At 37.5% G+C, this 14,914-nt stretch overlaps 2 protein-coding genes across 4 annotated transcripts in view; both read left to right on the forward strand.

Moving 5' to 3' along the window:
- MTCL3 (MTCL family member 3) overlaps window positions 1–9,312 on the forward strand; it is a 58,735-nt gene extending 49,423 nt beyond the window's left edge. Inside the window, exons 8-10 of the mRNA XM_055087514.1 lie at window positions 4,680–4,763; window positions 6,477–6,524; window positions 9,231–9,312. The gene's annotated coding sequence lies outside the window, so the exon portion shown is untranslated. The remainder of the gene's footprint in view (window positions 1–4,679; window positions 4,764–6,476; window positions 6,525–9,230) is intronic.
- Window positions 9,313–9,440: 128 nt separating this feature from the next.
- The window catches only part of KIAA0408 (KIAA0408 ortholog), a 30,751-nt gene continuing 25,277 nt past the window's right edge, over window positions 9,441–14,914 (forward strand). Inside the window, exon 1 of one of the 3 annotated variants that reach the window (XM_028494464.2) lies at window positions 9,441–11,845. In XM_028494464.2, the coding sequence (XP_028350265.1) occupies window positions 11,711–11,845 (135 nt within the window). In that variant the 5' untranslated portion in view covers window positions 9,441–11,710. Of the gene's footprint in view, window positions 11,846–14,195; window positions 14,289–14,914 lie in introns of those variants that run through there. The other 2 variants (XM_028494465.2, XM_024122529.3) reach the window with 2 other exon arrangements.

Here is a 14,914-nt window from a genome sequence, read left to right on the forward strand (position 1 = left end):
TCGGCAGGCGGACGCGCAACCACTGCGCCACCAGGGAAGCCCTTAAGAGCTTTTTAAAAAAAATACCTTATAGTGTCTTTTATTTGTTAATGTCAGAAAACTCAGTTTAGCATCTAGTTTGTAATTCCCTTTCTTTTTCATGAACATGTGCAATTTTTGTACAATCCATTCCCTTTGTCATTCCCTCTGTATTATTAACTCCTGCACAGATAAAACAGACTTAGACTATTTAAATAGACATTCTATGTGTCAGCCTAGATCAGTCGTTTAGAACTTTGAAGGGGGGAGGGGATGGTGGTTAACATAATGAGTCAGCAAAATTAATTTATTCTGGATTTTGGAATCTGAGCTCCTTTACCTGAAAGGAAATGTGTATCTGCAGAAGCACCAGAACGACTGTATGGAAGGTCTTAGCATTATTCTACCTGCTTAGACTCCATGTAGTGGAAAAAGCCCCAGGAAAGCAACCAGAGGAGGTAGTTGAAGGAAAATGAGGATCCCCCAGCAATGGACCTTCAAATCTTGGAGTGAGAAAGCTCTCCAGGAAGAGAAACTCATGCCTCTGGTCACACTTGTCACTTTCAAGGGAATGTGATTTATTCCCAAGTAGCTATTTGTTTGAAGTACTCATATTTGTGGAAAGTAGATGGATTAAAAATAGTAGGGTAGATGCAAAATAATTGGAAAAGAAAGATGGAATCTTACTGTGCAAAATATTTCAGTGGCAACGACAACAAAAGAATATAGTGTAAGGGCCAAGCATAGGCGTCAAGGCATTGTTAGAGTCTCTGTGGACTTAACTAAGAGATCTTGGTGTAGAGAGTGGGTCCAGCTGTCTCTGCAGAAGTCCTCTGATTGGAGTGGACCCAAGGCTACACTGAAGTGTGACTGTGGGCCTCCCTTCCTGGACCCTCATCTCCAGATCCTTTACCGTAGCCTTCTCGCATCATGATGCCATATTTCTTTGCACCTGGGCACCAAGACCTCTCACGTTAGCCCCTCAAAATCTAGCACCACTCATACAGTTCCTCTTTTTGATCTTCCATCTCTCTCCCTGCTCCACGACCCACGAATGAAAAAGACTACTTTCCCCAGGCTCCGATCAAAGCTTACCTATATTGACTGTTCCTTCCAGCCCTTTAGTGTGTTAGCTGTTCCTTTTTTTCTTTTAGATGGGTTTGTAATCACAGCAATTGAGTTATCTAAACTTCAATTAGTTCCTCTTTAGAGTTTCTAGTTCCTTGTTAACAGTGCTCTGCACTTCTATCGATCATCTTTCTTACTCCTTTAGCACTTTTATTACCTCCTTTTTGAACTAGGGGTCTAGTAGTCTGGAGAGATCTGTTTCATCGTTTGTTCTTTCACGGGATTTCTCTTGTTCTTTTAATTGGGAGTAGCAGCTCTCCTTTTCTGAGCAAAGTTGTGACTAGCCAGTAATTGCTTCCTTTGTCAATGGCATTTGATTAGACAATTACTAAAAATATAATGCTGTCTCCTAAAGGTGATAAATCTCACATTTCTGGTAGAAGATATAGGTGGGGTAGCAACACCCTGGGATGGGGCAGGATGGGGAGAATACAGATCAGTTCCTTTGTCCTTCAAATTATACTCCCTAAATGGCCTCTCTTAGCCCTGCTTTCCTGCTAGAACTTCCTAACAGAAGTGACTCAGGGTGGCCCTCTTGTGGTGGAAAGGCATTCCCAAGGCCCTTTTCTGGAATGAAATGAGAGGTAGCCCTAGAACAGTTCCTGTATTACTTAGATTTTGTTGTCATCATTATCAACATCTCCCAAGTAAAGAATCTGGAAATAATATAGTGAGATGCTAAAAACAAATTTGAAAACCGTAAGGAAGATCTGTCTCTAGTCTTAAATAGCTCACGTTTTTTAAATGTTTTGTTTTGTTTCTTCAAAATATAGACCAGTACTTTAAAAAATAAAAGAAAACAGATAGTTTGAAACTGTTTCTTTTGAATATTTCTGTCATCTGGAAATGCCTGTACATAAGCCCCATGACAGATTTGCTTGGCTAAAAAATCTGTTGACATGTCACCATCCCTCAGAATAGAAGAGACAGCCAGCATCCCATGATTCTAGGGAAAAACATCCAGCACTGGGAAAATAGCACATTAGCTGAAACACAACAACCTAAGCATGTAACTTCCATGGATAATAAATACTTTGTGTGTGACTCTCATAATTTTATAATCTAAAACAGATTCTAATAAGTGTCAACATATTTCTTTTACTAACACAGAGTCCGAACTCTGTCATTCTAGGACTCAAATAACACAGGACCAAATTTGACAGACTCAGCTGTAGAACTTTATAAAAATTAAGAAAACTGGGCCTCACCACTGGATGGTCTAGTTCAGAAAGTGGAGGAAAGTTCTAGCTTTAGGAACTTTTAAATAATTCTTTGATTGATTGCAGTGTGCAGCAAGGCCTGAGAGTAACACAGCACAGAACTGTGGTCCCCTTGGTGGAATGCTATGGAGATTACCAGGAGAAGCACTCCACATTTGTTTATAAATTTGTTTCAAGGAATACTCAGGAAGTGGACAGTCATGCTGCAGGTCACATTTCAGGGATCTTCAGAGTTGATGGAGCTTGATGAGGACAAAGATTTGTCTTATTCTTCTTCCAGTCCTCAGGATCTAACACTACACCTGGCCCAGAGCTGGTGCTCACAAATATTTGTTAAGTGGAATGTTAATTAGAATGCCCAAGACCTCTCCCTAAGAATGGAAAATCGTTTAATGTTCAAGAGAGTTCTGCTAAACAACTGAGATGCATCGTAAAGCGCTTTGAAAATTGTAAAGGGCAGACATTATTCTAGAAGGAAGGATTATTTTAAATGCCACATGTAATAGCTTCTCTTTTTTTGGCTGTGTTGGGTCTTCGTTGCTGCATGGGCTTTCTCTGGTTGCAGCGAGCAGGGGCTACTCTTCGTTGCGGTGCGCGGGCTTCTCTGCAGTGGCTTCTCGTTGCCGAGCACGGGCCCTAGAAAGCGCAGGCTCAGTAGTTGTGGCGCACGGGCTTAGCTGCTCCGTGGCATGTGCCATCTTCCCGGACCAGGGATCAAACCCGTGTCCCCTGCAGTGGCAGGCGATTCTTAACCACTGTGCCACCAGCGAAGTCCCCTAGCTTCTAAATTATAATATGCTATAAGAATGAGTTCAGTTTTTCAAAGTCATCTCTTTTCCAATTTTTTCCATATCGTTTACAGTGAAAATAGAAATACAATACCCCTTTAACTGGTAAATATGCTTAAAGAGTAAAAGAAGAAGGGGCTGAAAAACTATACAAGCAAGAAATCAGAAGCCACCCAGTATAAAGAGATTAAATAAATAACTGCTTCGTGGTGCTTCAAGATCATCCTTCAGACAGAAAACTGTAAATTAAATGTGCAGTTGTATACTAAAGGCAAAGTTGGTGCATTTATCCCTAGATTTTCTTCCATCACTAAGTTAAAATTCTTTTGTCTTCGTATTCTGACCAAGGATTTACATTATTGAAGGATACAAACCTCTTTAAATAAATAGCCGTGAAGATAAATACTCTGTTATATGACTCCTATGTTATACTTGGAAGATGAAGTATTAGCTCCCTCATTTGGGACTTAGAAGAGAACTGAATTTAAGATTTAATAAAGCCAGAAATAAATGTCTCACGCCCCAAACTCTTATCCCTAGGTTCTATTCCCTTCCTTGAGCTCCTTGGAATTTTAAACTTTAAGGCACTCCTCCAGGAATTAGAAGACCTGGATTCTATTCCTGGCATTGCTAGTTAGTGCCTTTGTGACCTTGAGCAAATGGCTTAACATCAGGGCCTCTTTCCTCAGCTGTAAAATTAGAAGCTTGGCTAGATGATTTCAGGGGTTCTTTCTGGCTCTAAAATTCTGTAAGTCTGGAAACACCTGCTAGTGACATTTATGCACTCATTGCTCTTTCCCCCTTTCCAAAATGTTTTAGTTTGTGGCTTAATAGCATCATTTATATAGATCTTTTCAAACCTTTTCCAGGATTTCCTTTTTTTGTTTCTTGATAGCAGCTCGTGTTTCTACATTTACTTTACATTAAGAATTGTTACATGCATTTCTTTACATATTTATTATACACTGAAATAAGATTAGTATGACATCAGATATGAGTGATTCTTCCAAATTCTCTCTAATATATAGAGCAATAATTTGAGTCACTTTCATATTTGAAGGTTTAAATATTTAAATGGATTAAAAGTGACCTGGATTGTGCCACAAATTGCATTTTTTTCCATAAGGTTTTCAGCCATTTGACACCTGCTTGAAAATGTCAGGCGCTTCAAGATGTCTGAATATCACTATAGGGCTGGGTATACCAGCATCTGTTTTCAAAATCCATTCGTTTTATGTACATAACAGCAGGAACTTTTCTTAAAACAAAGCTTTCTTAGAAGTTTTTAGTGGAAAGGTTCAGAAATACCTGAGCTGAGTATTTATTGCCTTTGTATGCTGTCATCTAATTGCATTGCTTTATTTCTCTGGGATATGAAATATAGCATGGAAATTTTAGCTAATATACATAAAAAATTATTCAACAGAAAGGGTTGGTAAGTACTACAATTAATGGTAGACTTGGGTGAAATTCTGTCAAAGTTTTTTGTCCCTAGTTTTTTATTCTATTTTTGGTATAATTTAAGGTCAACTTTACCATGGCAAGAAGCAGATGAAGCACCTGCAATAAATAATTACTGGGACATCCATGAAAAAGGGCATTGAAACAGGTACTATTGAGGGATAGTATAGAGGATAGCACAACATAATTCCTCCTGTAATTAGCTACAGATGATCTGAAGTTCTGATAGGGTGTAGAAAACAGTCTTAATTTGATTTGCCAATGACACATGGAAATTAAGAGGTCTGGAGTGGAAGAGAGGTCCGGAGTGTCCTGATAAGGGCAAAGGCAGAATGAACTAACATTCTTAAGTGCCTGGCACTGAAGGGACCCCCTCATACTCTACAACATCCTTACAAAGTAAATATAATTATCCCCTTACAGAAGTAACAAACTCGAAGTTCACACAGATAAGTAGTGGCAGTAATTTGAAACCAATATCTCTGTGACAAAATTCCAGGGTTTTCAGTTAGAGAAACCGGTTCCAAGACCTACTTCTCTGCGTGGTCAAGTTTCTGTGAATTTTGGCAAGATACTCTGCCTCTCTGAACCTTGGTTTTATCAGTAAACTTGGGTTAATATCTACAGACACATTTTCTATGAGAGTGAGCTAAGATAAAGATACATTAGATATTAGAAGTACTTAGCACAGAGCCTTGCAGAGAGCTGTCTCTCCATGAGTCATCACTATTATTACTCTAACTATTATTGTTGTTGTTATTGCTTTTGAGATTTGGGGGCGGAGGGGCGGTGGGTGCTTTTTTTTTTTTTTGCTTTTGAGATTTTGATGCCAGGCTTTCAAAACACAGAGTATGGTTTCATTCAATTGTCCTACATGTACTAAAGTCCTACTATGAGCAGGTTATTCTTAGTAAACTTTTTAACTCCCCATGAAATATTTATCTGGAATCTGGAAGCAGGCAAAAATAATGTGACAGGGATTATGTAATGCTTTAATGACCACACAGACTTTAGACTTGAGGATAAGCCCTTGTTATTTAAACTTTTATGTAGCTTATTTGCTGAATTAGGCTGCAGCACACCTTCATTGAAAACAAGTACACGGGTATCTCATTGGTTTTTTCCTTACCACAATAAGTATCATCCTTTCCCATGGGCTCTGATTTCCACTAGCAGAAAGACATCACCATCACTATAGATATAAGCAGCAAGCTGCCATAGAATCACAAAGAACTAGAAGGCTGGTCTTCATATATGCCGTTTCTACTTTATTTCAAGACAGAAGTTTATACCTTTTCACAAATCTTTTAAGATTATATACATAAAATTTCTTCACATATTGTTCTGCCACATCCAGAGACCAACTTCCAAAGGCACTGAAAAGTACATTTGGAAAAGGGGAAAGAGAGAGGTAGGCAGAGATGATTCTTGCCTGTAAAAAAGGAGTTAACTTTTCCAAATAAATGGAATGTAAAATTGGCCATTGTCATTGTGTGATATTAACACCAGCTCTTTTGGCAAGTTTGGAAATACTGGGCTCCCTTATAAAAGTTAAAAATGTCCTGGACCTGGAGTTGTTTACCCAGAGTAGGAGCTGCTCTAAAGTTACAGAGCTCTGGTTGGAAGAGATGGCTTGAAGGCCGCCTCTGAGAAACTGACGTCACAGTAGCCTCAGCTGCTGCTGTGACATGAGCTGAGCAGCTTTTTGATTTGCGAAATGGTGGAGGTTTCAAAGGGACTTGTCAGTATCTCTCTGTTGAATGGTTGGACTTATTTTGCATTCCCATTTTGTGCAAAGAAGCAAGATTCACCGTGCTGAGAGTTTTCTCTTTAAAACAACCAGCTGTCCTCCCATTGCTAGATTGACCAGTGGTCGGACATCCGTAGGATTTCTCCCCAGAGCAAAAAGGTATGTTTCTTTCTGGCAGTTTGAAAGCAAGTGACTAATTTTGGCAAAATGTAGAGAGGCCGCTGTTGACATATTTGAAACTGTAGATGCTGTTTAAGTGGAGGGTGATTTCAACATCTGCCTGATTCAGTGTCTGTGTCTTGGCTTAAAAACAGTGGGGCAGGGTGCATAACGGATTTTACTGACTCCCAGGGAAGAGAAGGTCCAGCTGCTGTGAGTGGATTTCCTGACTCCGGACTGATGGTACCATCTGCTCTCTCAGACTGTGTTTTTGAAACACTGCTTCTCAGTACTTTGAACACCACTTTCCCTACCGTAAGAGTTCACTAAATTTATTTTTTAGAACACTATTTTCATTAGGATGAAGACTTTTTAACATTTGCAAAGTAAAGTTCACAACCCTTGAAACTGCTGGTATTTGAAAATTGCAGTGAGAAATAAATCAGTGAAATTTCATCCAAGATTATGGTTTGCTTACTGCATGATAAGTGTTTCTGTGATTTGAGTTGAAGTGCATGCCATTCATAATGGGTTAATCTGCAATTAGGAGGGAACCTTACCACTACAGCTTCTACTGTTTAAGCTGGTTAAGTTTAGGTGTTTGTTTATCCAAGCCAAATGCGTCTCTCCAAGCTTTTATGAGCTGAGAGAAGTAAAGTCAGTGCTCCTGTATGTTGGATATTTTCTAGTTTGAATATATAACTGGAGAGAAAACAGGAGAAGATAATAAAATGAAAAGGCAAAATTGATTTCTTCAGAATTGCACGTGGTAGTATCCCTTTGACCCTATTGGAACATGAGGAACGATACTGAAATAGCAAGAAATAGCAATTTTTTAAAATTCCCTTTTGCTTTGTAACAAAATCAAGTCATAGTTTTCTTTGGAAAAATGCATTCGCCAGTGAACAGTAGGGGAGGAATAAGGTCTTATAATCAGTTGAAATGATGTAAGTGATTCATAATAGCCTAGAGAAAGGGCTAGAGAATCTTGGAGGCAAATGGTGCATAACTTTGATGGGTATAGATGTGGGAATTCCTAATTCTTCCAAGTTAAGAGGAAGCAAAGCATCTCCAAGGCAAATGATGGTTCTAGGAATTGTGAGATTGACAGTACCTACTGTGTATGGCATTCCTATTGGAATATGTAACCTCCTACAAGTAAAAATTTTTCAGTTATATGAAAAGCAGTATGTTTATAAAAAGGAAATCAGAGAGCAAGAAACAAGCACTCTGAACAAAACTCTCAGAAGAGAGAAGTTGCAATCGAGTCAACTCCCCTAACGCTGTTTCATTTGTTTGGCTAAAGTCCAGTTTTCAATGGGGGAGATGAAGGTTGAAATGGTAACAACCAAGGTGTAGTAAGAAGGGAGCACCCCTCGGATGAAGAAGTGTTACCATGACCTACTTGAGGCTAACATGGGAAATAGAAATGATTTGTTGTGAAACTCCTGTGTTTCTCTTAGATTTTGCTTCCTAGTAGGGCCGGAAGGTTAGCAGAACTATTTTCCTCCCATCACCATACTTATGCAACCCACTCACAACCCGTCTACAATTCTGGCTTCCGGCCTTGGGGAGGGGGAAGTAGGTTAAAATGGATTATGTAATGCTCGCTTAGTTGTTGGGGGAAGAACGTGTGCATGGCTAAGTAGTGCAGCTCCCTCTGTACTTTGACATTTGCTGTAATCAAATTTTATTCTGAATGAAATTCTGGAGGGAGTGAAAAGAAATGGAGAGTGAAGGGTGCAGATCACAGAAATTCTTCCTTATCTCCCACAGAGATACCAATATCTGTGGGCGAAAACAAGTGACAACTAGGAACAAAGAGAACTTTTATATTTGCCTCAGCAGAAAGCACTGAAATTGAGTTTTTGAATCGGCTGAGCCATTTTACCCCATGACTTTTCATTACAGAACGTTAGTTGGATTTTTTTTAACATTTAGGGAGAATTATAACAAAAGCAGTTTTATATAAGATTTGTCTATTCAAATTTTTGCTAACAATAAAAAAATTTCCTAAATATTTAACCTGCCTTGTATTCTTAAAATACTTGAAAAATACTGAGGGCAAAGGAAAACTGTTAAAAATATGAGTTCACACAATTACACTTGCTTCTATGAATTTTCTAATTAAATCAAAATCAGTTTTATTCTAGAGGAAGATAAATAAAAGGAAGGAGGGTAGGGGAACACAAAACGGGAGGGAGACAAGGACAGAAGGAAGAAACCAAGAAACAGGCATTTATTGAGCATCCATTATGATCCAAAACAGTGTTAGTCACTTTGATTAAGCATTCTCTTTCGTGCACGTTTAATTCTCCCAAAACTCTATGGACCCCACTTTATTTTTAGAGGAGAAAGCAATATATTCAGCCGTATTACATTTGACATTTATGACAAGACATAGATACTAGAAAGGCGAAATAAACCCTTCCACAGAAATTGGCACAGATATTGCCCTATAGGAATTTTCTTTCCAAGGCTTGTTTTTTATCCATAGCCATTACGTTTTAAGGCACTAGATATTGCTCTGGTCCTGGAAAGGGGAAGCTCTGTAGATTGGCCCTTCTCCATATTAAGTGATGAATTTGGCTCTTTGCAATTAAGTGCAGGATTCTGTCTGCTTCGGGAACATTACCTCAGTTTATGTATAGTCCTGTTAACCAGGAGCAAGCCTGATTGAGGGTTTTCCTGGATGATCTTCTTCAGGTACGTAAAAAAGAAAAGGGTCTGGTGCCCTTTCACTCTGACCTGGAAGTGGTTCAAGAAGAATTAGAAATAAAAAGAAAAATTGGAGCCATTTGCTACACAAGTGTAGGAGAAACTTCATGATGATTTCTGAACATTTACAGTGTTTAAAGACGGAATGAAACATGGAGTATCATAGCACCTCTTCTCCAGGTAGCTTGAAATTAGTCTGCTCTTTCTGTAACACCCTTGGTTAAATCTGCAACTACCTCTTGATGTCTTAAATCACTTCACTCTTCCTAAGAAGTTTCAATGTTAAATACCTGCTAGTCAGCAGGATAGTTGCAGCTCACAGTTAATTACATATACTTTAAAGCAGTATGCAGTCTCTGAAAATTAGCACTGTCTGCATTTCCTGCGAATAGTTGTTAGGTGAACCTAGAAATTAATAAGTAATCAAGATCGATAACAGATTCACCAAAACACAAAATTCTGTACATTCTTTACTATCTTCATTTTGTTATGTCTCCATCGACACATTTATTTTGGGGCAACTTGCATTTGCTGTGGCAGGTACTTGTGGTCACTCTCTCATAGGATTGGATGGTAGCAAAAGGAAGAAAGGATGACAGAGAGGATGGAAAATGAGATTAGAAAAAAGGCATGGCTGAGTGGATAAAATGAGACGTGATAGTGCTTTTAATGGCTAAATCTGAAATTACTTGTTTTTCTTGACTGCATTAGTCATAGTTTTGTGGGTGCCAAAGAAATAGGTAAGAATGATCAAAGTATCTGTAGCAAAATTTTTGAGAGAAGAGTAACCATATAGATCCGAATATTATTAGGGTGTTTTTGAGGGTGGAGCCCTGCATATAGCACTGACATTTTAAAATCCTTATTAGTCTATTATAATTCATTAATAGATTGCAACTCAAAAATACATGTTTGGAACAGTTTACCACTTGGATATGCATGTTCAGAGCAGTCTGACAAAAATCAAATGTCTTCAATGTTTATCTTATACTTGGAATATAAAATATGCGGCCGTCTTCTATGACTGCAGAATGGGGCTTGCTTCCTGTTTATGTGGGCTTTATTAGACAATGCCAGAACCCAGGCAGCTACTGAGTCTCGAGAACTTTGCTCAAAATTAGCATCAGCTACCACCTGGTAAGTTAAGGCATTTTAGTCATGGCCAAATTAGCTTTTTTTTGGCCAACTCTTTAGCTTTTTAAAAGCTAAAGAGTTAAGACTTCTTATAGGCGTGATTATCTTAGAAGGAGATTCAAACATTTTAAATGCGCTTTTCTACCCATTAAGAAATGTATCTGACTTTAGTAATAAAAATATTCTCAGTGGAAGTCAGCACAAGATTTTTTAAAGCAAAAAATAGGGGAAATTTTATATTTCTCAAACCAATTTGCAGTCCATATGTCATTTAACCTTGTAATAACCCTGTGGATATCCCCCATTTTAATATAAATAAACTAAATCTCAGAAATTTTAGGTGATTTATAACAGAGTTACCAATCAAGTATTTTAAAGTGCATCTTCAGATCCTGAATACACATGCCCTAAATGCTAGAAATCTAATTATTTCAGTCACTCCTTAATATGATCAAGAATTTCCCTGCAAACTGATGAAAACATTTTTTTTCATTTCTCTGTATTCAGTATCAGAAGATAGGTTCTGATATATAGTCTGTTAGAAGGAAAAAAGAGCATGGATAAATGTTAACATATGGCTTTCAGGATAATTTTGCTGCTTTTACATTTAACTTGATAAAATAAAATAATGACAATTTTTTTTATGCTTTAGTTTGGTTTCTTGCTGATACATCAGTCCCAGACTTACTACCAACGCTGGGGTCTTATTGACACAGTAATCATGTTTGCCACAAGCTTGAACTCTGAGTGTAAAATTGAGATTGTAGCCCAATACCGTCTCAGGACTTTAAGTCACAGAAATGTATAATCTGGTTGCATCAGAACAGAAGAAGTAATTCTATTGCAACAGAGTCTACCACAGTTGTGTAGATGTGACGAAACAGTTGAATTTCATACTTCCACTCTTACATAGTCATGAAAAATTCTATGTTTAGATTAAGTGGTTAGTTAAAAGAATACTTATATCTCACACATGCATTTAACAATCCTGTCCACTGTAATTTTACTGTCTGGTCTCAGAAAGGGGAAGAAGAAAAGTTTGGATGATACTTTTTTCGTTGTGTTAGTTTCTCCTTAGGCAGATATTTTTGTCATCTCTTCTTTTGAGTCCAATTTTCCTAAAGTTTGTTTATGTCAATGGCTCTTGACAAACTGATAAAATGTTTCCAGAAAGCACATGGATTTGGAACTCTCTCTTGTTATGTTTATATTAGGCTTTATTTTAAAGGCAAGTGAGACTACTTCAAATAAAACAACTCCAAGCTTCCAAGAAACAGTTAAGAGAAGGCAGAGACGGGCAGAAACACCCCTTCACAAACACTCACACGGTTGCCATGGACCTACATAAGCAGTGGGAGAACACAGAGACTAACTGGCGCAAGGAAAAGATGGAATTACTGGACCAGTTTGACAATGAAAGAAAGGAATGGGAAAGTCAATGGAAGATCATGCAGAAGAAGATAGAAGAGGTACAAATTGATTTGTCTTGAATGCACTGGAAACTTAAAACTCAGAACGGAAATTCTGTTAGTTTGTTTTGTATTGGAAAATATTTTTACTTTCCAATTCCACCTAAAAGATTCATGTCTCAGTGATATTTACTAGACCAAAAATCGCATAACCTAACCCAATGCTACCGTAGAGACTATGCTTATTTTATAGCTTTGCATGCACATTAGAACTTGAAATGTCTTTCTAAAGTGTATCAATTTATTATTTTCTGACTAGAGTGCCGTGGTATCAAAAGTGAGGTATGTATTTTGCATACGTTTTCAAATTCCGGGTCCAGGATGAAAACAGAAGAAAAACATAATTAGTGGAACATATTTTAGGAAAATTATAATTGGGCATTAAAATACAGAGCTTTTCTGAGATGACTTATGAATAATGTCTACTAAAGGCAGTTATGTATTAGATAATTCAGTATAATCAAAAAGAGTGTCTTATATCAAAAAGAAAATGGAGGTGGACATGGTATTTATCCTGGCAAGGTGTGGCACATTTATTTGGAAAGAATTTATAAAAAATGACATGCCGAGACTCTGGTACAAATAATAATTTTATTCCTTCACCCTGTTTGGCCCATAATATTTCCTTTAAGTATCTGCATTGATGTATATTCAAGCTTGTTCCGACTGAAAATTATTTATACTTATCTTGCTTTCTTGTAACATTCCCTGCTGTTGACTTATATGGTTTTGTGCACATTGCCAAGGCAGTTATTTTAATAGACTCCTTGGCCTTTATTCACAGACAATCAAAGCTGTTGCTTTATGTGTTTATAGTGCCGATATTTTTCTTATTAATAGCCCTATAATTGGTTATGGATAAAATACAAATTGGCATGCTAAAAGGAAAAATAAAAAAGAATAGCCATGTGACTATTCTAAAATAGAGCTGAGAAGGCAGGCATGTAGTAGACGATTACAGATTGAAAGGAGAATTTACTTCTCATCCTTCTATAGTTTGGAAAATGCGTTTTGCTTGCTCTCTTAACTTCTCCACCCAGAGGCTCAGATTGGATCAACAGGGAGATGGCTAGGTCAAATCAAAATCCACAACTCCAATTCGAAACCTGAACTCATTGGCTTCCAAAGGTTTGGAAGGTCCAGTTGGTAACAATCTCAGATAATTCTAGCATCCAAGCAAAATAATTAAGGGAGTCAGGATTAGTCTAGCCAGTTGTTTAAGCCATGTAGCTAAGATATTCTGCTGTCTGGTTAAATTTGTTATTGTCAAATAATTATTCTGACAGCTCTGTAGATTCCATCTTGGAAAATATTAGCCTTATCAATTAGCAGGCATTAAACATACTTTAAACATAGGTGATAGTCCATACAAATACTGACAGAAGGGCTGGAATATTTTTTCTTTATCTTGGATGGCAGCTGTGGTGCTATTTATGTCATTCTGCCTGCAGTATACAACACCATACCTGGGACTATGTTTAGATAATGTGCTTACCCAAACTACCCACCCAGAGATGATGCTGATCAATACCTGAATACTAGCACTGTGCTCCCCTTATCATTCTAATATAGTTGTCCCTCAGTATACATGGGAGATTGGTTCCAGGAGCCCCTGTGGATACCAAAATTCATGGATGCTCTCAAGTTCCTTATATAAGATGGCATAGTATGTATGTATTTTTTCCCACTCCCAGCTTTGTACCTGTAAGAATGTACCTTCTTAGAGGCTATACAGCTGGGAGTAGAAAACAGGAGGAAATTGTCCTCACATGTCACAGAAAATCAGGACAATATTTTTAACGAAAATTAAAAGTCAACACTTGGAAAAAATGTAACATGCCACAAGCATAATAGACGGTATTTCTTTCGTATTTCTCTCTAAGCTCTGTGTATTCAATCAAACACAACTTATTAAGCCGTATATTAGAAAATTATACATTTCCTGGTGCATGCATATAAATTCTGTGATTCCAAGTAAAAATGTCATTAGTGAGAGGATCAGTGTTGGGTATTAAGATGCTAATGATTCTTTGTTCAGCGACTATCCACAATCATTGCATTTGCTATTACAAAATGAAGATGTACATGCTTGGATCTTTGAAACCTAGACTAATCCAGATAGATACCCTTAACAGAGTTAATAGATACCTGGCAATTATTTTTATCACATTGCCATCTTTCCTGATTGTCTCCTTTGATCAGATAACCATTGAAAAGAGCTAGGTACCAAGTAACACAGATTTCCTTGTACAAAATAAATGGTTTTCCATCAATAATGTAATGATATTTGTTTATTCATACTTTACCTAAGTCCCCAAGAGAATTTAAGATGTCAAATAAAATTCTAGGTAAGGTAAAGTATTCCAAAACTAGAAGAGAAAGATGAGATGAAGACAAGAGGAAGGATCCTTTGTGAAATGCATGCAGCAAATCTGTCTTTCTAGTAAGTAACAAAAAATGATCAAATGCATATTTCTCAGTATTGAGAAAGCAGAAGCAAACCTATTTCCCAGAAATAACACTTTCGTCCCTGATTTTGCAACTAAAGCAATTTTGTTTCCACCCATGACTCCTCTAAAAGAGGACAGTGCTACCAATAGCATCCTTAGATTTAGCATGGTGTTTTGAGGGTTGCTTCTTATAATGTCCCTCAAAGTTAGCCAAAGTTATAATGACCACAACTGTTCAGTACAGATAATTTTACAGGGGCCAAAACAGTTGATTCATGACTGCAATTTGATGCTATCCTGACTTCATCCAACTACAGATTTATAAGTATTTAGGGCATAAATGCATGGCATATCCTTCAGGCATTAACTATGTTATAGTCCTTCACTCATCTGAGAGTTAGGTAAATATTGAGCAGCAGTAAATCTGTTATTCTTTTTTTTTTTAACATCTTTATTGGAGTATAATTGCTTCACAATGGTATGTTAGTTTCTCCTGTATAACAAAGTGAATCAGCTATACATATACATATATCCCCATATCTCCTCCCTCTTGTGTCTCCCTCCCATCCTCCCTATCCCACCCCTCTAGGTGGACACAAAGCACTGAGTTGATCTCCCT

Source organism: Physeter macrocephalus, chromosome 10 (genome assembly GCF_002837175.3).
Source record: "Physeter macrocephalus isolate SW-GA chromosome 10, ASM283717v5, whole genome shotgun sequence".
Classification (NCBI taxonomy): Eukaryota; Metazoa; Chordata; class Mammalia; order Artiodactyla; family Physeteridae; genus Physeter; species Physeter macrocephalus.